The sequence below is a fragment of the Carassius auratus genome, unplaced genomic scaffold (assembly GCF_003368295.1).
Source record: "Carassius auratus strain Wakin unplaced genomic scaffold, ASM336829v1 scaf_tig00007301, whole genome shotgun sequence".
NCBI classification, from domain to species: Eukaryota; Metazoa; Chordata; class Actinopteri; order Cypriniformes; family Cyprinidae; genus Carassius; species Carassius auratus.
In genome coordinates this window covers 339976-356788 of record NW_020523831.1, presented here as the reverse complement: position 1 = coordinate 356788, position 16813 = coordinate 339976, and the positions used below count along the sequence as shown (strand labels likewise).

The 16813-nt window shown below is 40.2% G+C and overlaps 1 protein-coding gene across 4 annotated transcripts in view; it reads right to left on the bottom strand.

Annotated features, from left to right (window-relative positions):
* LOC113071421 (nuclear receptor corepressor 2-like) overlaps nucleotides 1-16813 on the bottom strand; it is a 107148-nt gene continuing 90335 nt past the window's right edge. For 3 of the 4 annotated variants that reach the window (XM_026244762.1, XM_026244764.1, XM_026244763.1), the window contains 17 exons: nucleotides 15970-16324; nucleotides 15789-15863; nucleotides 15473-15687; nucleotides 13640-14000; nucleotides 13348-13554; nucleotides 12453-12707; nucleotides 12081-12155; nucleotides 11747-11971; nucleotides 10354-10534; nucleotides 9850-10265; nucleotides 5647-5765; nucleotides 4679-5019; nucleotides 4145-4281; nucleotides 3998-4051; nucleotides 3694-3879; nucleotides 3069-3230; nucleotides 1-2933 (listed from right to left, as the gene is read on the bottom strand). In XM_026244762.1, coding sequence (XP_026100547.1) covers nucleotides 2737-2933; nucleotides 3069-3230; nucleotides 3694-3879; nucleotides 3998-4051; nucleotides 4145-4281; nucleotides 4679-5019; nucleotides 5647-5765; nucleotides 9850-10265; nucleotides 10354-10534; nucleotides 11747-11971; nucleotides 12081-12155; nucleotides 12453-12707; nucleotides 13348-13554; nucleotides 13640-14000; nucleotides 15473-15687; nucleotides 15789-15863; nucleotides 15970-16324 — 3561 coding nt within the window. In that variant the 3' untranslated portion in view covers nucleotides 1-2736. The remainder of the gene's footprint in view (nucleotides 2934-3068; nucleotides 3231-3693; nucleotides 3880-3997; nucleotides 4052-4144; nucleotides 4282-4678; nucleotides 5020-5646; nucleotides 5766-9849; nucleotides 10266-10353; nucleotides 10535-11746; nucleotides 11972-12080; nucleotides 12156-12452; nucleotides 12708-13347; nucleotides 13555-13639; nucleotides 14001-15472; nucleotides 15688-15788; nucleotides 15864-15969; nucleotides 16325-16813) is intronic. The other variant, XM_026244765.1, reaches the window with a different exon arrangement.

Genomic DNA, 16813 nt, shown 5'->3' with positions numbered 1-16813 from the left:
TCAATGGCAATAAGCTTTTTATTTAAACATTAAGGCAGTGTCTGTTTTTTTCCATTTAATTTTTACACTGCTATCCACAAAGCTTGCTGGTGGCCATGTTGAAATACAACAGTGTGAAGATCAATCTTGCAGAAAATCACATAAATATGTACATCCTTTTAGGTCTATTTACACTCCTCGCTATAATACAGTGGGTCTTAATGCAAAACAAAAAACAGAATGCACGGTGCACAAAATGGTTGTACAAAAACAGATGCCACCCAAATACCCAGTTAGCCTTTCCAATCTTAAGAGGGGCCACTATTAGCACTGTTTTCCCACCTCTCTCCTCTTCATTTCTTCGAATCTCTAAGCTTCATTTATGTTTATCAGTTAAAAATGAGAATGCCTCCTCATCTAAGGAAAGTGCAATACTGTCCTCAATAAAAAGGTCAAACAAACAGTCAATAAAGAGGAAAGAGGGCTCGTTACACAAGAAAACACTGAACTTTAGAGTGACTTGTCCACTAAATACAATACTGTCTGGAGTGATATGTCAGAGAATGAATCTCAAAATCAGAGCAGAGCATCCTGGGATGTTTGTGTAGAAGTTATGGTAAAAAAAAATATATTATGTAGCTACTGTTCACACACCCCATTCAGGGATCTTGATGAGAGTGTATTTGGAATTGAAGAGACTGAAGATAAAGCCCCATTTTACAAAACCACACTAGGTAGTGCACTAAATCTGTCCTCGATCACCAAAGCAACAACAATAGCTCCCAAACCGGATAAAACCCACTGCTGAACTTTAAGTTTCATCCTTAAATTAGCTTCCAAAAGTTTTTCTCCAAAGTCTGGAGATGACATTGAGTATTGCAGTCTGAATGGTTAAAGATGCCTTTCATAGTAAAACCATGTGACCAATAAAACTCAAACAATACGGATTAAAATGTTTCATTATACCTAATATGCATGCAAAAAAATTAGTAACCACACCGCCGAGGTGGTCCGAAAAAGAGGCATTTTGGAGAGGAGATTGAAATCGTAAATGTTCTTTTCACGGTTTTAAATTGTGCCTGCGTGACAAATTGTACAACCCTGACATAGCAAGGAGAGAGAAAAAAAAAAAAACACATTGTGCGTAGTCACTTGGTAGTTTTAACTTCAGAAATGTATATGTCAAATACATGGCACTTAACACTAAAATGATCTTTAAAACTGTACAGAGTGAAGGACTACAGGTTATATGAGGTGTGGCATCTGCTCACCTCTTTATTTCATTATGCAGGATATATCATCTCCTTAAATGAGCCCACAGAAAAAGAAAACATCCCGAACCATTCTTTCAAGCACAGAGAGCAAAAGTAAAGCAGCTCTCAGTGAGTGTGATGTCAAAGGACTGGCCTGACAGCATGGCTTCAACTCTTCAACAAACAGATGACATGAAAAACATCAGGTCTGCTGGGACGTTCAGACCTGATAAAGCAGCTTCCCCTAAAGACGTGTCCACTCGCTCAACTCTCTGCCACTGATTGTCGCTAGAGAGTGGAACACTTGACTAGGTAGTTGACGAAACAAATCAACAAAATACTGTATAAGAAAGTAAACAAAAATAAACGCTGTGTAAAAAGTTGCAATCAGGCCGGCATCTATTGAAGGACGCAGACAGGAACTATTTGACGACTAAGTGCTTAACTCATTACAAAAAAAAACTAAACATGCAAACAAGGTTCATGTACATAAAAATAAAAAAGTTCAAAACTAAAAATATCTCCCATTAACTATCACAGAGATGACTGAAAAGACAATGTATTATTGGTCAGCTAGTGCCGCTTCTGAGTGTCAAAACTCACGTAAAAAAAAATAAAAAAATGAAGGTTTAATTTCAACTAATGAACATTATGTGTACCCTGTAAACCAATGGTTTGGCCGCCCATGTAAACTCTCGGAAGTAGCACGGTCAGGACAGAATGTTACAGGATGAAATGAAATCTGCTTCAAAACCAGGAGAGTTTAGTGCAGGGATCTTGTCTCATCACACGCATACCCGGAAGGCCCAACAGCATCAGATCCGTAAAAAAACAACAGGGTCATCTTGGCAACACGTGAAGCATCATGAAGGACTGCAGATGCACATGAGAACACAGAGGGCGTACGCACGTGTGTGTGTGTGTGTGTGTGTGGGTGGGTGAGTGCTAATTTCTGCAGAGGATTCATTCAGCCTTAGCATTACACCACACACACAAAACAACCAATTTGCAGTTGTATTACAGTATAAAGGTGTGTCCTGAGCAGTCTAATGAGGAATGCTCCAAAACACGTCAACAAAACAGATGAGTCCATGAGTCAACTCTGATAAGGCTTGCAAGACGACACAAATAGAAGTATATATATATATATATATATATATATATATATATATATATATATATATATATATATATATATATATATATATATATATATATATATTCATATAAAAAAAAACCTAAAAAGTGATTCATCCTACAAGTAGTCCTGGAGTGATGCACATGTGTGTGCATTCACAAGCACACTGACACCACACGCGTCTGTAGCCATTTAATGCACTTCCACTAATGGCGTTGAGTGTGTGCACTTGAGGTGTTCCCGTAAGTGTGTGTCAGCATGGACATGAGTACGTGCGTGTTCACGAACATCCCTGTTTACAGTAACAAGTCTTTGTTCATAAGCAGCAAACGTTCAGTCCTAGTGTACGTGGCGTGAGGTGTGTGTTCACTCGCTGTCTGACAGGGTCTCGTATTGAGAGCACAGCAGAGGTTTGGGTTCTTCCTCCCAGGTGCGGGGTTGAGTCTGGCCCTGTGGGGGTGCAGACGCGCCCTGCTGTGTAGGGGAAGGTGAGGGTCCCGACATCATCCCGCTGGGGAGACGCATCTGCATGGTCAGGGGATTGCAGGGGAATGGAGTGGGGCCTGAGAGGAAGAACCAGAAATAAAGATCAGAAAATATATCAATAAAATGCACAGTATCATCTGATTTGATTTTTTATTGTTTCTTTATTTTAGTTAGAGATCTCCCCCATACTGTGATTTTGTGTGTGTGTATACCTGTGGATGAGGGTCTGTCCTCCCACACTCTGTTGGTGAGTGGGGTGTGACGGTTACAGTCTCCCTCAGAGTGGACAGAGGACACAGATGAAGGTCTCTCTCCTCCGGACAGACCAGGAGACTTAGTCTTGCGACCGTTAGAGCGCCCTCCTTTGGATTTGACTGAATCCAAACACAGGACACAGAGATATTCAGACAAACAAATATTAAGATGCCTGTATGTTTTTCCAAAATCAATGTCAACCATCAAAAATGGTTTGCAATTCTGTTCTGATAGGATCATAGACAACAGGGGAAAACTATGCATATGCAACTAATAGACAGCAGAAACCATGTTTTTTTTATTCTAGACTTGAAAGGAACTTAATATTTTGGCAGAAATTCACCCGTTTCTTTGTAAAAACTAGTCAAATAAGGCAAATGCCAAATCATACAGCTTGTGTTAAATGCCCTTTATAAATAACACAAGTGCACTAAATACAGGCACATTATGTAACAATATATCCCATGCTGCTAATAATAATTGACTATCTCTGTGAGGACATCTGGTCAAAGAAATGGCTCCAAAACCTGACACCTGAAACCTGACAAGGTAGCTGAATTATCAAGGGTTTATTTGGCGCACCTGGCAGGGAGTAGGGGTCTTCAGAACGCCCATCCGCTGAAGCTGACGGTCCAACAGAGTTGGACGGTGAGCGATCGTCCGGCTGTTCATTATAATTGCCCATGAGGGCTTTCCTGATGATGGCCTCCAAACCTATAGTATTACCACCGGCCTCTGGTGCTGGGTGACTGCGCACGCTCACGGGTGCTAAAAGAGATGTTACAGTGGTTGTGTTAAAGAAACAGCAGTGTGTGAAGTGTTATTTAGCAAGCTTTCCTTGAACCGCTATTGTAGGGAACAGACCACAACTGGAGGAGATGCTCACCTGCATTTGTAGAGGCAGGCATATTAAAGATTTCTGTCCCAGGTTGGCCCTGGTCTAAAACAGAGACCGGAAGAGATAAGCTTGAGCCCTTTAGCTAGCAACAATAACATATATTGTAGTACAACAGATTCAGTCCCATTAACTCACTAAATTCAGCCTCTGTGCCGACCACCATCTTTTTAATCATTTCCTTCTTGCTCTTGACAATGGCGGAGTTGCTCTCAGTCAGTTTACTGAAGAAGGCTGGGGGTTGAGAGCTACTGGCCGGAGAACGAGATCCCATACTGAGAAACAAGAGCGGAGAACGAGAAATGAAAATGCAGGATGCTCTAGTGTTGTCAAGTTCATGAATGAATCATTCTATTGAGTCATATATAGTTTTACTGATTTGTTCAAGAATGGAGCCTTTTCACAGACTGTGATGACGTGCTTAAACAGTTATTAACATTAACAAATTGAAAATCTAAAATTATATTTGTTGTAATTTTCTTTCCACCACTATAGAAGTTTATGATGACTTCCAGCTCTGTGAACCAAGGGAAATGTGAAAAGGGTCCACTGGATAGACCCCTGAATTGTTTTGAAAAATGTATTATTAAACTGTTCAAAAAAGCCGATTCACTCCAATGATTCAGACTCCCATCACTATTATATGAGTGCAGTTGCTTGTGAGTTATATACCCCTGCTCTGCTTGTTCATTAGGGTAGGCGGCTCCTGGCATCTCCGGCTCTGAAATGGCCCCTGGTGGTGAAACAGGTTCAATTCCATCGGCGCCCAGACTCACTGGAGAGGCCTTATTCTGAGGAGGAGACCTGTCTCTCCCTCTCTCCCTCTCAGCAGCAGTGCCTTCTGGGGTGTAGCGGGCGTTGGGGTCTGTTGGGGTCTGGGCTTGGGGGGCGCTGGGAGGACGGGTGAGATCCAGCACAGGTGAGTTGTGATACCCAAACACAGGCTGTAGAGATGATTGACCACCTATCTGGCCTTGCTGCGACTGTCGTGTGTAGTCTTTAGTGATCACCTCCTGTAAAGAGAAGACATCCATTTGGTGATGTGCAAGCAGGTGACAAGTATGTGTCATAAGGGTAAACTTTTTGAAATTGAGATTTATACAATCTGAAAGCTGAATAAATAAGCTTTCCATTGATGTATGGTTTTGTAAGGATAGGACAATTATTTTAAAATCTGTAATCTGAGGGTGCAAAAAAATCTAAATACTGAGATAATCGCCTTTTAAGTTGTCCAAATGAAGGTTTTAGTAATGCATATACTAACCACAAAATACATTTTAATGTATTTACTGTAGGAAATTTACAAAATATCTTCATGAAACTTGATCTTTACTTAATATTCGAATGATTTTTGGCATAAAAGAAAAATCAATAGTTTTGACCAATACAATGTATTTTTGGCTATTGCTACAAATATACCCCCAAGACTTAATACTGGTTTTGTGATACAGGGTCACATATTTATATTCAAAACAGCAACACTATTTCTTTTGTGATACTGCATAAACTTTAAAACAGATGGTTATGACCAGGGTTTGAACTAAACTTTCCATAAAAGGGCAATACCTGCCAACTGGAATTTTTTTTTTTGATTGTTTTATTATGCAGGGATATTTTTGTAAAAAAAATTTGGCACTTACACTGATGTGCTGGGCGAGGGTGACCACTCTCTGAGAGCCTTTGACGGTAGACGGCGGCTGCTGGCCTGGAGAAAGTCTATCCTCAGACCCGTACAGCTGTTCAAGTGCCTTTTGGTGAGCTGCAGAGAGGACAGAGAAGCACACAGACAGGAAGAGAAGACATGAAAGTGTGGTTGAGTATGGTGTAGCAGAAGGCTCTGGATTACTCTGAGGGTAAGAGCAGAGACGGGTGTGTAAGCTCTGCGGTCACATATACTCTCTGGGATTACAGTACTGAATGACTTGCTCACACGTGTGTTCAATATCAAGCCAACATTATGCAGGCATCTGAGTGTACGGAGGGTAAGCACTGTGCCGATTAGCAGAAATGCTTTGGGAAAAAAACACAATACAACAGAAGCAAAATGCGTGTTTAAAATGAGCTGTGAAGATAGGAGAGGTGGATATGGTCTGCTTTATTACCAGGTCAAAGATATTTTCCTTTTTCTGCAGCTGTACATTTGGATATTCCCACTGTTTTCACACGACCCATTCTTATCTTTACAACAGAATAACATATATACGGAGTGACAGATGTGGTAACATCTGATTAAGGGCTACTGTATGATTACAATTCCACTTAATGATTGTATTCATTCTTTTGGCAGTTGTGAGAAAGCCTCTCACATATAAATGGTTTAAGCTACACATTAAACAAAAAAATAATATAAACAATACCAATAATATTTACATTGATAAATCATGGATTCAATTCAAATGGATTGAAAAATCTTAATAGACTAAGCACATCCAAGAACAACATTGGTTAAATGTAGAGATGTGAGTCATAAGGAATTATTGATTCTGATCCCACAATGGTTTTAGACACTTGGCAACTGTTTTAGTATTTTTGATGAAGCTGCCCTCATAAATGTGGTCATATAACAATATACTGTACACTACCTTTTAAATGTTTGGGCTCAGTAATAATTTTTCAATATTTTTTGAAAGTAGTCTCTTATGGTCACTGTCGCTGCATTTATTATCATGAAAAATACAGTAAAATTGTTACATTATGGAATATTATAACAATTTAAATATTTTTGGTAACATTTTAAAATTAGGTATAATTTCTTAAAGTTGTGTTAACTTGAACTACCCTTCTACAGCATTTATTAATGTTATACATTTCTACATTTGCTAACAATTTTAAAATCAAAAGTTGTATATTAACATAAACAAACAATGAACAATTATATTTTTAATAAATGAGAAAATGTAATAAATGCTATAAATATATACTGTTCACAGTTAGTTCATGTAAACTAATGCATTAAACTAACTGAGAACATATTGTAAAATGTTACCATTTTTATAAATGGAATTTAATCCTGTAATGACAAAGCTTTTGTCTTCAGTGTCACATGATACTTCAGAAATCATTATAATATGCTGATTTGGTGCTCAGGAAACTATTATTATCACTGTTGAAAACAGTTGTGCTGATTAATATTTCAAGGAAACTGTCTTTTTAAAATTCTTCTTTGATGTTTAGACAGTTCAGAAGAACTGAATTTATTTGAAACAGAAAACTTTGGTAACATTATAAAGGACTTCTCACTTCTCAATCTCACTCACCACAAAAGAACAGTAGTGTACTAAAAGCAACACTGATTCCAGTATTTTAGCTTTAGATTCAATAATATGGCGGAAGAATCCAGATATTCAACAATTATTAAGAGCCAAACACCTTGAAAATCATTCAGCTCTAGATCCATCTTGACTCTATAACTTGTATAATTTGTTTGCCTCATGCAGCTATTAAACTGTCAAAGTGTCAGAGTGCCCTCCCTCCCAAAAAGGAAATGAAACGGGAAGCAAAAAAAGAAGAGCTATGGAATGTTCCCCAAATTAAAAAAAAGAAGTAGAAGAATATAAAGGGGGAACACGAGGCAAGACGTTAAAACATTATGAAACAATGAGCAACCTCATGACTCTGGGATGACTGAGCTCTTAAAGTTCACCTCAGGATCTCTCTTTGGTCTAGAGAAGCTTGTCTCCAGACACGTCATTCTGGACCATTAGGGCGTACAGTGAATTACCAGTTCACTATGATATACGCCTGTGGCCGTTACAGATCAGAAGCTCAAATCATTTAATGAGCTGCAATAAATTCATGTGTGGAAGTTTGGATTGAAAGGTGCAGAATCTCCCCTAAAAATTTGGATTTGGCAAATGATTAGATGGGTTTAAAGGGTTAGTTCACCCAAATATTAAAATTCTGTCATTAATGACTCACCCTCATGTCGTTCCAAACCCGTGAGACCTCTGTTTATCTTCGGAACACAGTTTCAGATATTTTAGATTTAGTCAGAGAGTTCTTAGCCCCTCCATTTAAACGGCGTGTACGGTACACTGTCCATGTCCAGAAAGGTAATAAAAACATCTTCAAAGTAGTCCATGTGACATCAGAGGGTCAATTAGAAATTTTTGAAGCATCAAAAATAAATTTTGGTCCAAAAATAGCAAAAACTACGACTTTATTCAGCATTGTCTTCTCTTCCGGGTCTGTTGTCAGCTGGTCACAACACTACAGTTTAGTGATATCTGGTTCGCGAATGAATCACTCGTTGTAACCGGATCTTCTTGAACCAGTTCACCAAATCGAACTGAATCATTTGAAGCTGTTCGCTTCTCCAAACTGATTCTTTTGATGATTCTTTCTGAACTGATTCTGTGCTAATGTTATGAGCGCAGGAAAACCGAAAGCTTGAATGAAGGGCAATCGTTGTCAATGACATCATTATGTCGAGCACAAAAGAACTGGTGAACCATTTTCAACCGGTTTATTGAATCAAATTGTCCAAAAGAACCGGTTCGCGGAAAAGAACTGTACTTCCCATTACTACTGGTGATCCGAAAACCGATGCAACCGGTTCTTGACTCATGAACGAGTCATTATCTGGCTTGGCTCGGTGTTCATTTCTCTCTTCACAGCAGTCAGTGTACTGTTTGAGTAAATTAATTACTCCGGGATATTGGTTTATTTGAACTCAGAGGGAGTGTCAGCCACGTAATAAAAAGTTAATAGCTTCAGTCATTTGTGGATTAATGCGCATTGGAGATGCGAACCGTTTTAAATGATTCAGTTCGATTTGGTGAACTGGTTCAAAAAGATCCGGTTACATCGAATGATTCATTCCCGAACCGGATATCACTAAACTGCAGTGTTGTGAACGCATTGACAACAGACCCAGAAGAGAAGACAATGCTGAAGACAGACATAGTTTTTGCTATTTTTGGACCAAAATGTATTTTCGATGCTTCAAAAACTGATCCTCTGATGTCACATGGACTACTTTGATGATGTTTTTATTACCTATCTGGACATACATTTTCAATGGAGGGACAGAAATCTCTCGGACTAAATCTAAAATATCTTAAACTGTGTTCTGAAGATAAATGGAGGTCTTACGGGTTTGGAACGACATGAGGGTGAGTCATTAATGACATAATTTTAATATTTGGGTGAACTAACCCTTTAAGGCCAAAGTATACTTCGGCCATCCGCGTACCGTCCACATTACGTCATTTTCATTTGTCATCAGGAGGGCTTGCGGACGGGGTATGCGTACAACAGCTCAGGTGTGAAGTGCATGTTGAGACAGCGCTAGTCAAGTAGGTGGTACTACGCATGTTTCGTGAGCTTATCTGTCCACGCTCATCCACTGCTGTGCACGGGACAAAATGAAACAAATAAAGTGAAGTATACCCGGGCCTTTAGGTGATGCAGAAGGGGAGGTAAACCTTTGGTGCTCTTTAAGCAATGCTTCAGATGCCAAAAAAGCTAAAAAGCAATAGATAGAAGCATATTGGAAAGAAAAAAAACCCCGAAATAATATGGAAACTGGGTTGATTCTGATCAATGCCAACCACCACGAGCGTGCACTAGGCCACAGACGTAAGGGGGCGGGGAGGGGCAGGGACGCAGGAGGGGTAGGATGAAGGGTGGAGGGATGGGAAAGGTGTTGGTGGATTGGTAGAGAACAGGAAGGACGGGGAGGGTAGGGGAGGTGACGTTAACAGCCCACAGGTCCCAGAGCATCTTACCATCACAGGAGCTGTTGGTCGCGAGCGCACCAGTCTCTGGCATCGCCGCATCACAAGAAATTTGATGCATGATTATCGCGTTTATGAAGTTGGCCGCTGTCATGGTGGTCTTACCGAGTGCTCGAAGTTCGTGTTCCTGTATGGACATCACTTTGTTTTGAGTCTTTTCCCTACTTGACGCGCTGCTGATGCCATCCCCACCACGGGACGGGATGGAACTGCTGCTGCTGTTGCTTTCAGAAGCCAAGAAGGGGTGCCCTCGACTTGTGGGCAGACCAAGGTGGGCACCAGAGGCCTGGCTGTAAGTAGATGGGTATGAAACACTGGCACCGGGGCTGGCCAGCTTGGGGTCAGGCTTGGAAGAGGATGAAAGGTCCTGATGTTTGGGCATACCTCCACGCCCATGACTCTTGATGCCATCTCTGCTTAAGTCTTTAGCATTTGAGTCTGTACCAGATTGGTAACCCTCATTGGCTAGACCAGACCGAAGGTGCCCACTGAAGCCCTGGTAGCGAGCAGAGCCTGGTTGCCTGAAGAAAGGTAAACAAATTAGACTCAACTTTAACTTGTTTACCTCAATGGACTGCTCAGACAGCAGATTGAGCAGTGAAGACTCACCGTAGCACAGAGGGACTATTGTGCTCAGAACTAGGCAGGCTCTTTGAGTTGGTGTTGTGTAAAACACTGGGTCTCTGCTGCAGGCAGTCCTGGGGACGGGGGGAGTGCGGAGATGACTGGTGACTGTATGGATGAGATGGGGGACGAGAACTGCTGCTGCCACCCATCTGTTCAGGTGCTCCTGTTTGGACACAATGTTTAGACATTTAGCAACGCTGATCTGCATATTGCTGTTTGCTAAAGTAAACTGACATAGAACAATTCAATATTTATTAAATTATAACTACATCTGTAAATGAGTGTATTAAATCAATTCAAACTCAAATACTACTAAAAATGATAAAAGTACATACAGTGGGTATAGAAAAGAATCGCCCATCCTTTAAAATAATAACATTTAGTTGCTTTGCAGCCTGAAATGAAGTTTTTGATTTATCCAGCTTTATTTACTCAGTGTAACTTATAACATCCAAGTATACAAATATACTTGGTTTGTTTGTTGCATGTTTTCTCTTGGTTAACTTCTCTCGGTTCATGTCAAATTAATTCTGATAAATAAGTCGCACCTGACTATAGTTAAAACTATGAAAAAAAGTGTGACTTATAGTTCGGAAACTATGGTAAAAGCAACATGTGAGAAAAAAATGAGTTGGAAAAAGGATCAGCCCCCTCCTAAAAAATAATTGCAAACCAAATCAGGTGCAGCTATTCACCTTCTCAATAGCACACAAAGCCATTTGAATTTCAACTGAAATCATCTTGACTAAAAAGTGTATGAACGTGACTAAACCTATTGCATGGCCTAGTCAGATCAAATGGACTAGACCACAAATGGTCACCATCAAATTTAACTGAACTTGAGCAGTTCTGCAAAGAAGAGCGGGCAAATATTGCAAAGTCTACATGTGCAAAGTTAGTAGAGACATATCCTAACAGACTAAAGACTGTAATTAAAGAAAAATGTAGTTCAACAAAAAAACTGACACACACGGGATTGATCCTTTTTCCAACTAAGTAATACTGTTTTGTTTTTTTTTCTAACATGTTGGCATTATATCTTTCACTTGGCTGTTATATAAGTAAATACAGCTGGATAAAACAAAAACTGTCCGTCTTCATTTCAGGCTGCAAAGCAAGGAAAAGTGATTATTTAAAGGTGGGGGGTGATTCTTTTCTAAACCTACTTTAACTACTAGAATGACCAAAAAACAAAAAACAAATTTAAAATCAAACCTGAAAATATAAGTAAAAAAACATTTAAAAAAATTACTTTACATATAAGAGTGATATATGAAGGGTAATAAAATAACACAGCTGTAAAACAGTTAAAAGTTAATTAAAATAAGTTAAATTAAGCACATTTAATTCCATAAAAGGCAGTGAGGGCGCTCACCTGGTCTCCATATAGGGGCATGTTCCACGTTACCATGACCAAGGGACTTGTCTCTTTCTCGGTCCCGATCTTTCTCACGCTCTCTCTCTCGGTCACGTTCCCTGTCCCTCTCTCGCTCTCGGTCTCTCTCACGATCCCGCTCTCTTTCTCTCTCCCTCTCCCGTTCTCTTTCTCTCTCTGAGGATGTCGAACTGCCTTGGATCTTACTCATGTGAGAGGCTCCCACTGTTAAGAGATAGAGTTTTAAAGTGAAGTGAATGGCGCTTATACAAAAAATGAGTTTTAAATCATCAAGTTGTGTGTTTGAGTGAGTGTGTTGTGAGGTACTCTGTACCTGGTGAGATGGGAGAGGTGCTGTAGGCTCCGCTGTGGATGTACGTGATACGATCCATGGGAGATGCAGATGTTCCTGCAAATGGACAGTAAAAATGAATGTGCCTCTGTTGATCATAAGTATATAACATGTAATTTTTAATATGACTGCCCACATTTAGGTAACATTGCATATTTTTGTATTAAGCAACATGACAGCTTCCACCAAGTCATTTGGAATAATTCTCAAAAAAAAAAAAAAAAAAAAATGCAATATACCATTGTTCACTAACTCTCACGCAACTGTCAATGAATAATGACTTAAACTTTGCTCTATTTCTTTAGAAGACTAAAACAATGTGAAGGATAAAAAGCCCCTTTAAGGAGCCCTCACCTCTGGGTGTGGGTGAGTAGGCTAAGTTAAGGGACTGCTCTCGAGGCGTTAGGCCTCTGAGCAGGTCAGGCCTCTGGGCAGCCATGGCAGCAGCAGTGGCTGGCCACTGGTGCATCTGCTGGGAGGTAATGTAGTCGTTGAAGAGTGTTTGTCTGTTCTCCAGTGCTGCTGTTTCAGGGAAACTTCTGATCAGGTAGGGTGGGTAGTGGTGAGGGTAGCCAGGGGCAGGGGCCAGGTGACGAGGCAAGTAATACGCTGTTGTGGAGACAAGAAACAAAGTCAAAGCAAGAAATGCATTACATAATTCATGATATAATACATTTATTTTCAAATGCATGCCCTCTTATAAGTCTGGGACTGGTTTGTTAAAGTCTATTTTGTTCACCAAAGCAAAATTTACTTATATTAATGTATTTACATTTACAATTATTTATAAATGTATTTAATTACTATTATTGGAAATCTGTAATATTAGTAAATACTATTACAATTTGTAATACAATTACAACTGTTTTCTTTCGGTCTATATTTTAAAATTTAATTTATTCCTGTGATGGCAAAGCTGAATTTTCAGTATCGATACTTCAGTCTTCAGTGTCACATGATCCTTCAGAAATCATTTTAGTATGCTGATTTGCTAGAGAAATGTTTTATCAATGTTGAAAACTGCTGTACTGCTAATTTATTAATAATTTTTTAAATAAAACATTTGAAAAGAACAGCATTTATTTGAAATATAAATTTTTCTAACATTTTTAATTAAACCTTATAAATTAAATGTAAAAATCTTTTTATAAAAAAGATTTAATAAATTCTTGATCGTCTGGAAATCACACGCTCCCTGATATTCCCCTGAAATTTGCACCCTAATATTGTGCTGCTAAACTGCAAATACCTGGGTCAATGGGGATTCCCCTGGGAAGAGTTGCAGGGTCAAATTGTAGAGGTATCTGGCGAAACATCTCAGCTCCCAGCCCCTGCAGGATCCTCTCGTAAGCCAAAGATGCAGTGTGCTCACCAACTGCCATTGGAGACTTAGTGGAGCTCATCTCTCGAGGGGTGGGAGTGGATTTTCTCTCCTGCTGCTGGGCCTTACTAGTGCCTAGGTCACACACAGTGGAACAATATTTAAATATCATACAGCTCACCCCAGCTACTGAATTCCAGTGATTGGTAGAACATGATACCTTCATGTGTACGCTGTGAGGTTTCTCTCCCGGACAGTGGAGAGGCTCTGTGTGAGGGTGGAGGGTAGCCGGATCTTTTGTGATCTTCATAGCCCACTGGACTGTGGTGGGGTCTGCTGCTCTGCTCTCCAATGAGTGTCAATGGAGAGGTACGGGACAGAGAGCTGGGGGTGCTGACCACAGCGCTGGGTCGGGATTTGCTCCCTACCTCCTCATAGCGGGCCCTGTCGGACCCTCTGTGCTCGGGCCTAAGCTCTAGATTAGAGGACATTCCAGAGTAAGGCCGAGGAGAGCTGGCGATGATGGACCGCACATCATGGCGCTTAGATGAACCAACAGGCTCTTGTTTCATAGGGGTGCCCTACAGAAGACACATATTACACATTTAGTTAATATTAAGTTAATTTAAAGGTACAATTTGTAAGATATTTGCATATATCTTGACCCGTTGATTACTAACAATATATCTAATGTTTTCAACTACTTGTAAATCATGAGAAAATTCCCATTCTAAACAGTGACCCGGGGCAGTGCAGTCGCCTGTCAATGACGTTAGCTACCCTGTGTTACCGCCTTTACGATGTAGAAACCACATGACAACAGTGTTGTGGACAAATGTGGAAGTAGTGTCTAGCGTCCAACAAACCACTAGCTTGCTTCAAGCAGTTCCTTATTTACTTCTTCTTGCACGTTTAATGGTGGATTGTGTTACTTATTTATGGAACATAATTACTGTTTACCGTCTGCCGTTGGTTCTGTCAACAAGAACAGCTCCCGGAAACGTAAGTGTATGGGCCAACCAAATGACCCAAGAAGAGTTTGGGAAAAGAGGAGAGAAAGAGCGAGGATCAATATCAGTGTTGCATTTTCTAGATGGAGAGAGCTTTGCGACAAACTTCAACTAGAAAGAGATGCCGATCTCGCTTGTGTTTTACTCGACAGGTGAGTTGTTTTGATTCTTATCTTTACAGAAAATGTATGCTATTATAACGATCAACAAGATAAGTATTATGGGGCATACACGCCAAACGTGGGGCATCGCATCTCTAGACCCGAGCGAGGGTGCGTCTGATCCATAGTCTGATCGCGTCTGTGCATTGACTTTGTATGTAATCTACTCGCGCAAATCGTTGAACTCGCATTTGCTATGTATGGCCAATTATTGTATTTGAATTTACCCAAGTGTATATATATTTGTTGAACAAGTAGTTATCGTTTTCATATCATCTGATTGATGGCTGTCAGCGGTTGGGTAGAAGACAACAAATTCCATAATTCCACGCTCCTTTTTAGCACCATAAAAGCATACGATTGTTACTGTTTTGGTAGGCGCCCTCTAGCGGCGGGTCCTACAACCTGTACCTTTAACAGAAGGTTGTGTGTGTGTATATTTATGTCTGATGTATACTGTACATGTAATAAACATTTTAAACTTATCAAGTCTTGTTACATTTGGATTTTATATATATATTTATGAATGTATTTAAAAACTACCTAAAATTTACAGTATGACAAATGTAAGGATTTTGATCCAGTAGAAATGGGGTTATAAAGAACCTTATAATTAGTGGTTCTTCTTAAGAACCTGTGGGAAGAGTTTTTGGTTTTGCCAGGCACCTTTATTGTTAAGATTGTAGAGGTACAAAAAAGCACCCTAGTACTCATAATTTTGTTAATTTTCAGCAGTTTCAGGCAAAACTTCTTTTAAATCCTAAATATGAAATAAACTATATATGAAAAGTGCACTACTTCCAGGATTTTACTGTATTTAAATTTATTTGCCAGATGGATCCTACCACACCAAGTTAAGAAACATGAACCAAAGCCAGTCACCTGGGTGATTGAGCCCTCCTTGGGCTTGCCTATCACAACCCCCTCAGGAGGGATCAGGTGGATGGAGCGTCCTCCCTCTTTGACGGTGTTCACCATACTCTCGTGAGAGCGTGATTTAGGAGTGTCAGTGGGATGACCGGGGCCACGGGGTGATGGGGAACCCTCTCTTTTCATCTGTTTAACCTCCCGGCGCTGACAGTCATCCCGTGGGATTCCTGGAAGAGGAAGTAGAGAAGTAAGACAAAGGAAATGAGAGTAAGAGCTCGTGTGAGCTAAATGTGATCAGCTGAGGCTGAGTTTCTGAGATAATGTTGACCTTGGGATATGGATCCACGGATGTGGTGCAGATGAGGACTATCGCGTTCGTGAGGCATTGCTCGACCAATCAAGCCTGCCAAAGAGAGAGAAACGGCAGGTGAAGGAACATTAACTGGAAAAAGGACAAAGAGTGAAACTCCATTGTAAATGACTGATAAAGAAGGGTGACTTTTGCTCACCTTCAGCTGCAGATATTGAGTCTCTGATGGGTGGAACACGAGGAATGCCAACTTCCATCATGTCATAGGTCCTCTTCAGCCCAGCCATGTCCCCACGAGCCTCCTCCTTAGAATTTGGACCCCCTGTGTGTTCAAAAACAAACAAGAGTAAGAGAAAATTTCTACCTTTATTAGGTTCTGAGCATTTGCATGTTTGTGAACACTTACGGTCAAAGGAAAGGATGTGTCCACTGACGCCCTCGTAGACTAAGGTCCCCTTAGAAGGAGTGTCTTCTCTGCTTCTCTCTCTGCTGGGGCTGTCCTCAGTGATCAGACGGGTTATTGTGCCCTTATACAAGACATCTGCAGGAGTGCCCTGAAAGAAACGATAGGAAAGGCTTAAAACAGAATCATATTGTACAATGTACATCAAGGAGGGTAAGTCTTCCTGGGGTCTGACCCTTATGTTGTGAAAAAGTGGACTCAAAGCATCAAGCACTTTGTGTCACTGGTATTTCATAATTATATTTTGAGGTTACAGTAATGAAGAATATGATTATACTGAATTTGTGCTACAAAAAAGGAAGAAAACTGTTCAAATTGTTGCAAGAAATCACAGCAGGACAAATTAATTTTAAAAGTTTGATCTTCAACTGGACAATGTTTTAGGTTCAGATATACTAGTTAAATCACCATGTGTCATACACAGCTGCATATGACCATATCTCTACCTGTATCAGGTGAACTCTCACCAACAACGACTGCTTATCTCTCAATAAATCTGCCAATAATGTCACACAGCTAAACACTGAGCTTATTAAACACAGAAATGCCCTCGGTCTGATTAATCGCTCGCCCTAACCCA